This window comes from Drosophila teissieri, chromosome 2L (assembly GCF_016746235.2).
Source record: "Drosophila teissieri strain GT53w chromosome 2L, Prin_Dtei_1.1, whole genome shotgun sequence".
NCBI classification, from domain to species: Eukaryota; Metazoa; Arthropoda; class Insecta; order Diptera; family Drosophilidae; genus Drosophila; species Drosophila teissieri.
This window is the reverse complement of record NC_053029.1, coordinates 6,244,794-6,258,386: the sequence shown is the minus strand read 5'-3', so window position 1 is coordinate 6,258,386 and position 13,593 is coordinate 6,244,794. Positions and strand designations below refer to the sequence as shown.

The 13,593-nt window shown below is 45.3% G+C and overlaps 5 protein-coding genes across 5 annotated transcripts; 3 read left to right on the top strand and 2 right to left on the bottom strand.

The window, feature by feature from the left end:
• Window positions 1–2,975: 2,975 nt before the first annotated feature.
• LOC122626217 (testis-specific serine/threonine-protein kinase 4) lies at window positions 2,976–4,430 on the bottom strand. The gene is made up of 4 exons (XM_043806391.1): window positions 4,240–4,430; window positions 3,774–4,179; window positions 3,393–3,703; window positions 2,976–3,338 (listed from the first exon to the last, which is right to left on the bottom strand). Exons 1-4 carry the CDS (start codon window positions 4,271–4,273, stop codon window positions 3,079–3,081), a joined length of 1,011 nt encoding a protein of 336 aa, XP_043662326.1. The 5' UTR covers window positions 4,274–4,430; the 3' UTR covers window positions 2,976–3,078.
• Window positions 4,431–4,693: 263 nt separating this feature from the next.
• On the top strand, window positions 4,694–5,691 carry LOC122623056 (B9 domain-containing protein 2). Its single transcript, XM_043801970.1, has 3 exons — window positions 4,694–5,059; window positions 5,133–5,484; window positions 5,555–5,691. The coding sequence occupies exons 1-3, from the start codon at window positions 4,972–4,974 to the stop codon at window positions 5,646–5,648; spliced, it is 534 nt and encodes a 177-aa protein (XP_043657905.1). The 5' UTR covers window positions 4,694–4,971; the 3' UTR covers window positions 5,649–5,691.
• Window positions 5,651–7,667, top strand: LOC122623050 (tectonic). The gene has a single exon (XM_043801957.1). The coding sequence runs from the start codon at window positions 5,651–5,653 to the stop codon at window positions 7,646–7,648; it is 1,998 nt and encodes a 665-aa protein (XP_043657892.1). The 3' UTR covers window positions 7,649–7,667.
• Window positions 7,668–10,610: 2,943 nt separating this feature from the next.
• Window positions 10,611–12,506, top strand: LOC122619697 (telomerase Cajal body protein 1 homolog). The gene is made up of 4 exons (XM_043796786.1): window positions 10,611–10,751; window positions 10,813–11,500; window positions 11,559–11,747; window positions 11,806–12,506. The coding sequence occupies exons 1-4, from the start codon at window positions 10,742–10,744 to the stop codon at window positions 12,467–12,469; spliced, it is 1,551 nt and encodes a 516-aa protein (XP_043652721.1). The 5' UTR covers window positions 10,611–10,741; the 3' UTR covers window positions 12,470–12,506.
• Window positions 12,488–13,289, bottom strand: LOC122619707 (actin-related protein 2/3 complex subunit 4). Its single transcript, XM_043796799.1, has 2 exons — window positions 12,650–13,289; window positions 12,488–12,577 (listed from the first exon to the last, which is right to left on the bottom strand). The coding sequence occupies exon 1, from the start codon at window positions 13,154–13,156 to the stop codon at window positions 12,650–12,652; it is 507 nt and encodes a 168-aa protein (XP_043652734.1). The 5' UTR covers window positions 13,157–13,289; the 3' UTR covers window positions 12,488–12,577.
• Window positions 13,290–13,593: the final 304 nt, after the last annotated feature.

The window sequence follows — 13,593 nt, the reverse complement described above, 5'->3', positions numbered from 1 at the left end:
AATATCGCCACGAGGTAATTTACATGCATTTTTGCTATAAATTAATGCGACTGCAGGTCATGCCAGTACCTAGAATATGGATGTGTACAAATGAGTACCACTATAGTGCACTATGACTGCGTTTTGTGACATATGAATGTTTTTTTTTTTGTGAATTTCGTCAGTGCATCCGGCTGATTATTCATAGAATTTTACATGAACTAGTCGATGTATATAGAAACATAGAGATTTGCAGAGAAAAAATAAACAAAACAGTGTGATTTATTATAACGGGTGTTTTTTTTAGAGGTATAGAACTTTAAGTTGGCATTACTGTTCAAGATGGCGACCGATTTAACAGCTGTCAAGTGATTTATTCTCAGTTTGGTTTGGCAATTCGTCATGAATAGACTCACGCCTGAACAACGCTTGCAAATAGTGCAATTTTATTTCGAAAATAATGGTTCTGTGCGGAATACGTATCGCGCACTACGTCCATTTTATCGTCGACAAAATCGTCCATCAGAGCAGTTAATTCGATTAACCATGGACCGTTTTCGCACCGCGTTTACTCTTATTGATAACTCGCATCCCCAGAGACGCCGTACGGTGCGTACAGAAGAAGCTATTGCTGCTGTAGAGCGTAGCATTGAGGAAGACCCGAATGAGTCCATCCGCCATCGAGCACAGAAATTGGATCTGTGTCCATCCACTTTATGGAAGATTTTGCGGAAGGATCTTGGTTTGCGTGCTTACAAAATCCAACTCGTGCAAGAATTGAAACCAAACGATCATCAAGCAAGGCGTAGATTCGTCGAATGGGCCCAAAACGAGATTGCTGTTGTTCCCGATTTTCATAAGCGAATTTTGTTTAGCGATGAAGCGCACTTCTGGTTGAATGGCTACGTCAACAAACAAAACTGCCGCATTTGGAGTGAAGCTAATCCTCAAGAGTATGTCGAAACACCGTTACATCCAGAAAAACTGACTGTTTGGTGCGCTGTATGGGCTGGTGGAATCATTGGTCCGTACTTCTTCAAAAACGATGATGGCCAGAACGTTACAGTCAATGGTGATCGGTATAGAGCCATGATTACTAACTTTTTCATTCCTGAATTGAACGACCATAATGTCCAGGAGCTGTGGTTCCAACAAGACGGCGCAACGTGTCACACAGCTCGTGCCACAATCGATTTATTGAAAGACACGTTTGGTGACCGCCTAATTTCACGTTTTGGACCTGTGAATTGGCCTCCAAGATCTTGTGATTTAACACCGCTAGACTACTTTTTGTGGGGCTATGTAAAGTCATTGGTCTATGCGGATAAGCCACAAACGCTAAACCATTTGGAAGACAACATTCGCCGTGTTATTGCCGATATACGGCCAAATATGTTGGAAAAAGTCATTGCAAATTGGACGTCCAGATTGGACTACATCCGAGCCAGCCGTGGCGGTCATATGCCAGAAATCATATTTAAAATGTAATGCCACAAGATTATCTTTCATGTCAATAAAATTCATGTCAATCGAATAATCCATCGTTGTTTTATTGCAATTTAAAGTTCTATACCTCTAAAAAAAACACCCGTTACAAGCGTAACGAGTTTAAGTTTGACCAGACTTACAAAAATGCGAATCATATGATATATCTTTAATAATTATATATGTAGATCCTGGGAACCCAAGAGACGAAGTAATGTTAATGACATGTGGACACATGAGGTGGGGAAAAATGAGAAACAGACTCAACGTGAGAAGGTAAAGGTTGTACGTATTACCGCAAATGAATGGCCATTTCATTTGCATGTTGGGGACAACAGAAATGAGAGAACGTCCGAAGCTAACCACAAAAATGGACTTTGCTTCATTATGCACAAACACGCCAATAAATGTAACGAGAAAGATAGTAGAAGAGAGAAGGACGAGGCAAACAGGACGAAGAGTCGACGAGTGTTTTTTCCAACGAAACTCTTAATCGCTCCTTTGCAGGCTTAAGCTGACAGTTATTACGTTTATGCCGGCGATTTCCCGATCTCTCAAAAGCGTGGAAACCCAGTTTATGCGAGTAATTATCAATTCCCAGCTAATAGAGATCTTATGAGCTTCTTATAGTAACGAGATGCTAAAATTGAGTATAACAATTTACAATGATTTCAGCGCAATATCAGATTAAGTGTCTGTATTTCCGGAATTGTGTAAACAGCGTTTTTCTCGGTGTACGCATGCACTATTTCAAAAATATTTGAGGCATGCCTTTTTTAATGACTGTGACTTTGGCTGGCCAACTCGGGCCGGTCGTACACCTCTAATGGCGATTGCATCCATATGATGACCTGAAGTGACACAAACCACAATGCCAGAGCTCTCAGCTGGGAGCTTGGAGCTTGCAGCTTGGAGCTGCTGGCTTATGGCTCTCAGGATGGGGCAGATCCTGGCGGCTGCTAGCTCCTTTTGACTCTCGCAAATTTCGCCCAACGTCGCATATTTCAGTTGTCATTTTTGCTGTTTTGTCAGTTTTGCGTGTGACACAACTGGCGACTCAGGGGGGCCCAGAATGTGGGTGGTGGAAGGCAGAAGGTCCTGCGTCCTCCCATCTGTGTGTGTCCATTGCAACGGCATTTCCGCTGGCAGGCGACGCAGCTGCGGTGGCAACTGCCACAAACAATTTTGACATTTGCCGAGCGGAATTGCGAAGAGCAAGCCCCGAGCTGAGATGCCACCATTGCCTCCAGCAGGATGCTCGCAAGGATATTGTGAAATCAACGTGATTACAGGACATTAACATGCATGCTCCAACAAGCAGGAACAATTCAGGGGAAAGTGCAGAGCTCACATGTGGCACGTGAGTAAGTGTGCCACATTATGTTTTGCCTTATGGAAAACCGTGATTATCTTGTAGCATGGACGCAACCAAATGACTGACCTTTTCAATTTCAGTCAGTTTGCAGCATTAAACATTGCAAACTAACTTATATATGCAAGTAAGATAGTTGTTGCTTATCTAATAAAATTTATTTGACCTAAATCGAAAATAAACGAGTCCGTAATGTGGAAATTTTGTCAACTTTGTTGCACTGCACCAAAAACGAGTACCAACTATTTAGTTGGCGAGTACCAAGGGTCCTCCTTGACCTGCGGAATATTGTACCTGATCTTCACGGGAGCCAGGATGTGCATGATCATGTGCTTGCACTCGCTGGAAGCTGACGGCGATTTCGGGAAGACCAGCGATTGGTTGATGCGCTTGAGCAGGATGTGCACATTGGAGCCATCGTAGGGTAGACGACCAAAGACCATCGCATAGCAGACGACGCCGCAGGCCCAGATGTCCGACATGAAGGGATCGTAGGCCACGCCTGCAATTATATGGATGTTGGAGCAAAGGATAACGTTAAGGATTCGAGACTCACCCTTGAGGATCTCTGGACTGGCGTAGGCGTAGCTGCCGCAGAAGGTTTTCGAGAGAATCACTTGATTGTCAGAGGTGCGGGTGTCCTTACGCGCGAATCCAAAGTCGATCAGTTTCAGATTCCAGTTCTCATCCAGCAGCAGATTCTCGCACTTGATGTCCCGGTGCACCACTCCCTTGCTGTGGATGTACTCCACGGCACTCACCAGCTGCTTGAAGAGCGTGCGCGACTGCGGCTCGTCCAGGAACTTTCGCTCACGCACGTAGTCCAGCAGCGTTCCATTCTCGGCCAGCTGCATGATCAGGTACACCCTGGATGCAGCATCAGGAGGAATGGAACAGGAGCTCATCATCTACGGGCTCAAGAGCGGGAGCGACTCACCTGTGACTGGTCTCGATGCTCTGATAGAAAGTTATCAGATTTTCGTGGTGCAAGCCCTTCACCGCCTCGATCTCCCGCGGCAGGAACTTCTGCGTGTACTCGGTTGGAGCCTTCACCTTGGAGATGATCTTGACCGCCACCCGCTTGCCGTACTCCTCCGAGAAGCCGATCTTGACCTTGGCATAGTTACCAGTGCCAATTACCTTGCCGAGTATAATGCCGTGCTCCTCAAGAATGGTTTTCTGTGGCTTCGACTTGTCGTCGGGTTTTGCCGCAAGTGCACCCGATTGTGCCGCTGGTGGCTTCGGTTGTGGCGGCCGGTCACTGAAGGTGTAGACCTTCTGCTCCTGGCGACGACCCGAGTTCTGGTCGGTGACAAGGTCCTGCGATGAACTAGCGCCAATTACTGGCGGGAATCGCATGGGTGTTTTGAGTAAATCGAATTGGAAACGCTTTAAGCACATACCTTGGTCGTTTTTCCGTCTGGAAGATGTCGCCATTAAAAGGGGTACCACGAGTGCGGTTCACCAACGACGCCAATAATTCGGGAATATCGTGAACAAACAAAGTGTCATTAAATATTTATCATATTAGGAAACCAGAAATTTTGCGACCTTTTCTTTAATACTGTGACATACAATGAAAATATACATATATTTATATGTGTACTTAAAAATATTTCCAACTTTTGATTAGTCTATCTAAGATCAGAACTTCCATTACAAAAGTTTCCTACAATGCTACTCAACTAAATTATATACAAAATTGATTTCTTAAACTATAAGTGCATAACAGGGAATATAGAAAAAACCTGTTAATAATAAATAGCTATTACTATAAATATATGACGGGTATAATAATAATAGTAGGCCTTGCGAGCGAAAACAAACTCATGTCGATAACAGTATAAAGAAAATAAAAACTTGTATTTTATTGAATAGGAATTTTTAAATAATCGTTATGAATAACAATGATCCTGTCAACGCGAACCAGTTCCTTTGCCTTTCCGCATGAGTTGGCAGCACCCGCCCCGCCTTACCGTTACTTTGACAACGGTCAACTGCCAAAACAACGAACTCAAAAATTGTACTGAACGCCAGTCACTTGTATAAGGCAGTAATAAAAAGCGACCAAGAAGCCGACTAAAAAGCCGATTAAGAAGCCAACTAATATTAGGTACAGAGTAGTAGATGAATTGATGGCGGAGGTGCACATAATCGGGCAAATATTGAAAGCAGTTGACTTTGCCGAGCCGCACCTGTACTGCAAGTGGAGTCTGCAGAGCGGTGAGTTCCCACGCAGCAGATGCGCACACCTGTCCTCCGGCTCAATTAACCTGATTGCTTTCCATCTCGGCAGGAAACGCCTGGCGCCTGGTTCAGGGCGAGGTGCAGGGTCAGAGTCACGTGGCAGCGCACCGGCTCCAGAGCAGCTCGGACTTTGCCCAGCCCCTGGACATCCACCTGAGCACCGCCTCCGTCCAGGGTTGGCCTCGCCTGCTGGTGGAGGTGTACGCCGTCAACGTGCTGCAGCAGTCGTGGCCCGTCGGCTACGGCTTTGTGCACGTGCCATCCACACCCGGTGCCCATCGCCTGGAGATCGGCACCTGGAAGGTTGCTCCCAACGGCCTGTGGCAGTCGCTGCGCGAGCGTTTCGGTGGCGGAGGAGCGGCCCTCAGCAAGACGGATCTGCTCTACTCGGGTGTTGAGCGGTGAGTCAAGGAGAAGCTAGGAGAAACTAGGAGAAACATTGCTATTTCATTTGTATATTTCCTCGCCCAGCTACAAGTTGCAAACTCTGAGTTCTGGAAAGGTCATTGTAGAGCTGAACCTAATATTTCGGAAGTTCGACGAATACGGCGTGGAGTTCAAGTAGCCATGAAAAAACTGTTGCTGCTAGCCGTGCTGTGCCTGGGCACATACCACACGCATGCCATTAAAATTGGAATTTCGCACAACCACAATACCACAATATCGCCAACGGCTTCCACTACCACGGAACCCCCAGCCACGACTGGTGCGCCAAGCAGTGAAGCGGTCAGCTCCAGCAGCACACTGCCGGAGGCGGAGGTGACCACCACTACTCCTGCAATCACCTTTCCACCGCGGGTCCCACAGAAGCCCAAGGTGGCAGTGGCATCGCCAACCACTTCAACGGCTGCCGAGGCGGAAGCGCTACCTTTGAACTCCACTGAAGCAACCTCCTCCTTGCCGAAATCCGTGGACCATACCTATTACTACTGCGCCTGCGATCTTCAGGCAGACAGATGCGATCTCAACTGCTGCTGCGACAGCGATTGCCCTCCCGAAACGCGCCAGGTTTTCAACTGCTTGCCGAGCTCCTTGCTACCGCAGCTTGAATCACGCTTGGAGGACTTCCAGTACACCCATGGCTTGCCCACCTGCCAGATCAACGATGGCTGGCTCTGCGTCTTTCGCAGCAACACAAAAGCAACCACAACTCGGCCGCAAGATATGAATGTCGATACCTCGCAGTACAGAAAATGGAGAGATAACTTGGAGTACCAGGAATCGGACTACACACAGTCTCGTCCATTAGCTGGGCACTACAAGTTCGGGCAGCCCCTTCAGTTGTGGCAGCCAGAGACTAATCAATTGGCCACCTTTGAGTTGCCCGCCGCCTACGAGAGTCCCAATTGTCGGCTGAAGCAGTCCATCTGGCACTTGCAGTCGATCAGGAACGTCTGCAGGATGAAGGACTCCGCGCAGCTGCAGGAGACTATCTGGGGCCTACTGAACCAGACATCCACCTACGAAGTCCTGTCAAAGCCACGCGATCTGGAGGAACAGGAAGTAAAAGGGCTGATTGTACAGGTGTGCCTAAAAGAAGCGGAGAAACCATTGCGTTGTCTGGAGCGAGGGAACGACACCCAACTGGACATTATAGTGGATCAAGTGGATCTGCAACTGGTTCACAACTATACAAATATTCTAGAAGCGAAGCTCCTTCTGGAGGAGGCCAAACTAGCGGAGGATGACAACGAGCCACTTTGGCTGCGCTACAATGTTGAGTTTATAACTCGGAACGAATCGCTGGCCAAGCCCACTTCCGGTCCACTCGGTTACCTACCTGGCTCGCCCGTAATCCTGTCCAGAATGTCACCACAGAACAGCAGCCAGGATGTGCAGCTAATGAGCTATCATCGTTCTAACCGAGATATCAAAGAGTTTCACTGGCTTTCCCTGCCCTCCAGGAAACCACGAGGGAGCAGCTGCCAACGCAAACTGGACCACAGGGAAGCTCTGCGCTTCGGCGTGGACCTCCTTACCCGCTGTGAACTGCACCACGCGGCGCCGCTGCTCCAGGAACACGCCAACCACACCGAGTACTGCCAGAACTTGCAGGCCACGATTTGGAGCCTGCTGCTGCCCCACGACTCCACCCAGCTGGAGGACGTGGCCAAGGTGTTCGTCTCCCAACTGGGCAGACCGGAGCCGGACAAGTGGCTGCCCATGCAGCTGCGCTACCCGGAGAACGTCCACGAGATGCCACCGCCCGTTCAGGCAGTTTACGACGAAATGAGGCAGAGCCTGAGCTGTCGCAACATCTTCCTCAGCATTGGGTACGAGTTCCACGTGGCAGATCTGGCCCTGGTGGAGGGCAGAGCGCCACATCAGCATGTCTTGCAGCATGCACGCCTGGTTCTGGGCCAGCGGCATGATCTGGAGTTCGACACCAGCGAGATGGAGGTGGCTCTTCCTCTGAGCGTTTCCGCCATGTTCTACCGGATGCACAGGAAGGCCCTGAGCAGTGGAGCTGCAGTGGCAATCGCTGGCCATTTGGTGCTGCTGGAAATGATTTATCTAGGAACGGTCGCTAGGCTAGTATTTGGATTTGTGAGATTTTTGAAATGAAACATTTAAAAATGATAAAGGTGCGCTTAAAAGGAAGATGCATTTTTATTAACATGGCTTTATAATGCAGCAGATTTACTGTTTAAGCTGCATAAGCGGTAAAGTATAGAATATATCCTTGCTTATATTTGTTATAAACATTTTCCTACATAAAACAGTTTGAAAAGAAGCGAATTTGTAGCGAAATTCCTTTAAAATCTAAATTTACTATTTAAAAATCGCTGTTAAGCGGAAAGTGTATATTGGCGCTCTCCTCGCACGGTCACACCAAAGACATTAGAATAACAAGATGCGTAACGCCATACGATTTTTTTGCACACGATTTTTTCGTGGTGGCTTTTCAAGTGGCTTTTCGCTCTCTCGAAATTTTATTCAAAAGCCAGAGAGCGGAGAGCTCTAGAGCCACCAGCTCTCTTGTACGCATACAGCGACAGCTGACCACTGTATTGGTGCACACGTATGCACATGCATTGTAAAAATGACAAAATATGCCCTTCATCTTAGAAGTTCTTAGACTTTAAATCTATATTATTTTTTATAAATTGACACCACTTAAAAACTCTAGTCTTGCATTGCCTTAACATAACAATTATTCAAATTTAACACAGAAATAATAATAGCACAATCTATGTACAAAAAAATGCATAATAATTTTAAAAGATGACTTTATATTACAATAATTTTCATTAGAGTATTCACCGTGCGACGTGTGAAAAATATAAGAAGACAATGATTCTTCGGTGCTTATGTCCGCACTTCGTGCTTCAAGAAATCAATTTTGCAATAAACAGATTCCATATTTTTATTTATTTTATAAATATTAATTTTTTAATATGAATTATTTGTATGAAATATTTACTTTTGAAATGTAATTTCTTTTTTTGGAAATTCTTTGTTTTAAATTACAGTAGTAATAATAATTTACTTTGTATACGTTTTAATTATTTACTGTAGTTATTTAGTCAAATTACTAGTATGAAAATTAAGCATTTTCAGTATTTAAAATGCAACTAAGATTCATTTAAATTATTTTCTTATATTTCATTTTGTTGTTTTTAAAACAGCCCGCAATTATGGGTAGGCAGAAAAGCGCGCCAATTTTTTTTGTTTTTTCTTTTAATACGTTTTTTTTTTCTCTTAAAACGTTTGCTTAAAGCTGACTATACGTATAGCTCCTCGATTTTTTTAAATTTCGCTATATAATTGTATTTATAATCAATTAAAGTCGTTTTGTTGCATTGGTAAAGTACGGAAATATATTACATATATTACATATTAATAATTATCAATATAAATATAAATATAAATATGTAACCGGTAGCTAATTCGAGCGGCGATTTTATCAAACGAATATTAAAAAAACTTCTTTCAAACCATAATAGTTTTGAATCGAAATTGACCAAAACATTAATCAAATTCGTTTCTTAGATCAAAATTGATTTCGGCCCGAAAATCGTCTTCTAGCAGAAGCACGCACACATACACACTATCTCCTTTAATGTTTTAACTCACACAAGTAAGACAATTCTATTTTTAGATTTTTACGCTCTCAATTTTAGGCGAGCGAAAAGAGAGCAATTTTGGTCGTCACCAAAAAAGTGGCTGCATCAAAGACATTAGAATAACAAGATGCGTAACGCCATACGATTTTTTTGCACACGATTTTTTCGTGGTGGCTTTTCAAGTGGCTTTTCGCTCTCTCGAAATTTTATTCAAAAGCCAGAGAGCGGAGAGCTCTAGAGCCACCAGCTCTCTTGTACGCATACAGCGACAGCTGACCACTGTATTGGTGCACACGTATGCACATGCATTGTAAAAATGACAAAATATGCCCTTCATCTTAGAAGTTCTTAGACTTTAAATCTATATTATTTTTTATAAATTGACACCACTTAAAAACTCTAGTCTTGCATTGCCTTAACATAACAATTATTCAAATTTAACACAGAAATAATAATAGCACAATCTATGTACAAAAAAATGCATAATAATTTTAAAAGATGACTTTATATTACAATAATTTTCATTAGAGTATTCACCGTGCGACGTGTGAAAAATATAAGAAGACAATGATTCTTCGGTGCTTATGTCCGCACTTCGTGCTTCAAGAAATCAATTTTGCAATAAACAGATTCCATATTTTTATTTATTTTATAAATATTAATTTTTTAATATGAATTATTTGTATGAAATATTTACTTTTGAAATGTAATTTCTTTTTTTGGAAATTCTTTGTTTTAAATTACAGTAGTAATAATAATTTACTTTGTATACGTTTTAATTATTTACTGTAGTTATTTAGTCAAATTACTAGTATGAAAATTAAGCATTTTCAGTATTTAAAATGCAACTAAGATTCATTTAAATTATTTTCTTATATTTCATTTTGTTGTTTTTAAAACAGCCCGCAATTATGGGTAGGCAGAAAAGCGCGCCAATTTTTTTTGTTTTTTCTTTTAATACGTTTTTTTTTTCTCTTAAAACGTTTGCTTAAAGCTGACTATACGTATAGCTCCTCGATTTTTTTAAATTTCGCTATATAATTGTATTTATAATCAATTAAAGTCGTTTTGTTGCATTGGTAAAGTACGGAAATATATTACATATATTACATATTAATAATTATCAATATAAATATAAATATAAATATGTAACCGGTAGCTAATTCGAGCGGCGATTTTATCAAACGAATATTAAAAAAACTTCTTTCAAACCATAATAGTTTTGAATCGAAATTGACCAAAACATTAATCAAATTCGTTTCTTAGATCAAAATTGATTTCGGCCCGAAAATCGTCTTCTAGCAGAAGCACGCACACATACACACTATCTCCTTTAATGTTTTAACTCACACAAGTAAGACAATTCTATTTTTAGATTTTTACGCTCTCAATTTTAGGCGAGCGAAAAGAGAGCAATTTTGGTCGTCACCAAAAAAGTGGCTGCATAGTGCAAAACTAATGTATGGCCGTTACGCATCTTGTTATTCTAATGTCTTTGGCTGCATAGTGCAAAACTAATGTATGGCCGTTACGCATCTTGTTATTCTAATGTCTTTGGTCACACTGTGCTTGAGCGGCAAAAGTGAACGCGATGGACGATTGTAAGTGAAGTTTTGAACATAAACAGCGAAAGATAAACAGTAAAATAATGATTCCCCCAAGCCGTCAATCTAAGCACCAGCATGGGCGATGTGGAGGCGTCTATGCTGAATCACAACGTGAGCTTCAGCAGCACCATGGTCACGTCCAGCGGCGATCTCTCGTTGCCCAAGCTGAGCGTGACTCTCTCGGAGGCGGAGATCCTAAAGCTGCGTTCCCGGTGTCCAAAGAACGGCGTTGCTTCGCCGGAGGCATCTGTGCCCATTGAGACAAGCTTGGCTGTCGAATCTGCGCAGGAGGATGTGGATGCGAATGAAGAAAGCGTCGTCCACTTAGAGGACACTTTGGAGCCGACGTTGAACGGCAACCAGGTGCAGCCGGAAGAAGCAGAGCCTGTGGCCGATCCTGCAGCCGATCCTGCAGCTGATCTTGAGGCTTATCCTGTGTATCCCGAGTATTTCAAGGGCTCCATTGTTGAGCTTGCCCGACGCTGCTGGACCTCGTCGACGGAGGCCCAGCACTACACCAAGGGCTGCTACTGGTCACCGGACGGCACGTGCCTTCTGGTACCCATTCACCTCGATGGCATGCACGTCATGGAGCTACCTGTCGATCTCTACTCCACACCAGCGGTGCAGTCGACACGCCCGCTGAGCAAGCTCCAGTCGGCGGTGCACGTGCCCGAGGGCGGAACCGTCTACGACTGTGTGTGGTATCCGCAAATGAACAGCCTGCAACCAGAAACCTGCTTGTGAGTAGCCACCTCTCTGGCGCTTTACCCAATCTTACATCAATTGCATTTTTTCCAGGTGGCTTGCCACGCGGCAACACGAGCCCATACACATGTGGGATGCCTTCGACGGCTCCCTGCGATGCAGCTACAGCGGATATGATGCCGTAGACGAAGTGATGGCGGCCATTTCCTTGGCCTTCTCCCACGACGGCGAGAAGATCTACGCGGGATACAAGCGCTGCATCAAGATCTTCGACACCAGCAGGTGAGCCGGCTACTTAGCTCCGTAGACCATGTAATCCAGCTCCAACTGCTCCCCACAGACCCGGACGTTTTTGCGACGATTACCCCGTCAAGTTTGCCATATCCTGCATTGCCCAGACCACTGCGCACCCAAACACACTGACCTGCGGCAACTGGCATGGCTACATCCAGCACTTTGACTTGCGCTGCAGCCACAAGCAGGGTCCACTCTTCACGCTGGGCGGGCACAAGGGCGGCATCACACAACTGCGCTACGGCGAGATTGGTGCCGGGGAGTGGCATCTGTTCAGTGGAGCTCGCAAGTGCGAAAAGATCTTGCAGTGGGACATGCGCAACTACAAGAAGCCGCTGGTGGAGTTGAAGCGCCATGTGGACACCAACCAGCGCATTCAATTCGACTTCACAGCCGACGGCCATTGGCTGGCCAGCGGCGACACATGGGGATCCGTTAATGTTTGGGATATACAGAGATGCGGAGATCCCTCGATACTGCCCCTGCATTCTGACTGCTGCAACGGAGTGGCCCTCAACCCAGCTATGCCGATTCTGGCCACCAGCTCGGGGCAGTTCCACTTTACAGACAAAAGTGCCCATGGGGACAACGTCACCTTGAACGGCTCGGAAACGACGGAGTTGCCGGCGTCGGTCGAAGTGAATCAAAATCAGCGGGAAGTAATCTACGAGAACGCAGTGGTCCTTTGGTGGTGCGGCCCAACTGGATAGCATATAAAACTGGTGTGGTCGAGTAAATAATACAAAATCCGTCTTTATTCTTGCATCCATTTGGAAATACTAAAGCATCATGACCGGGTCCACCCTGGTTGCATTCACCTGCAGGGAATGGAAGGATGTGCACGAGTTAGTTGGTATCTGCACCATCTGATGGCGTGGTGAAGCACTCACCTAAAACCGTTTGAGGAACTCCTCGGCGCAGGTGCGTGCCCTGGCGTTGACCGCCAGTTTCATCTCGCTGATCTCCTTGTCGATCTCCTCCATGAAGCTGATGACGAAGTCCACCAGCTTGTGCTTGTACATCTGCTCCGTGTGAAAGTTGGTAATGAGGAAGCTAATGTCGTAGCCCTCGATGGGCTTGCGGCGCAGTATGACGAACGACTCGGCGCGCCGCATCATGAACCTGGTGAACTTGTGGCACAGGATGCGCTCAATCTCGTCCGCCTGCTTCACGGCGATGCTCACGCGCACCGAGTTGATGGACGGCTCGATCAGCACCTTCTCGCGCTCGTTGCGCGACACCACCACGGGCGTGAGCACCAGCTCCTTGCTGGAGCAGATCTCCACCTCCGGCTTGTTGTGGCGCTCCACCACCTGCGAGGGGAAGTCCTGCAGGCACATCGCCGCCGTCAGCGAGTGGCGCACGGCGGTCAGGTAGGGCTTCAACGTGGCTGCCATTGTGTGTGAGTGGGTGTCCGGTCGTTGTCGGTTGCCTCCGGTCTGTTGTATCTGCACTTTTTACTTAACTTATTATGATTCACAGGCCCTGGAATTTATCAACCCGAAACAGTGTGACCCTGCGCCGCTGTCATGAAAACACCACTGCTGAGGTGCGGCCACAAAAACATAGGGTGGATGGACTTAAGCAAACAAAATAATTTAGGGAAATTTATTAAAATATTAATATTGTCTTTATCGTTTTGAGAAAAACAAGCAACAGAAAACTTGTACATTCAACACTAAATGTTGAGCCCTATTAAAAACTTGTTTATGTTGTCCAGTGCTAAGCTGGTAGGAAACTTGACTATGGAGCTCTTAGCCGAGATCCACCCCGCTGTTCCATTCCATTCGTTTCTTAACAGTTTGGAATTCTTAAAAGTGCAACAATTTAGGTG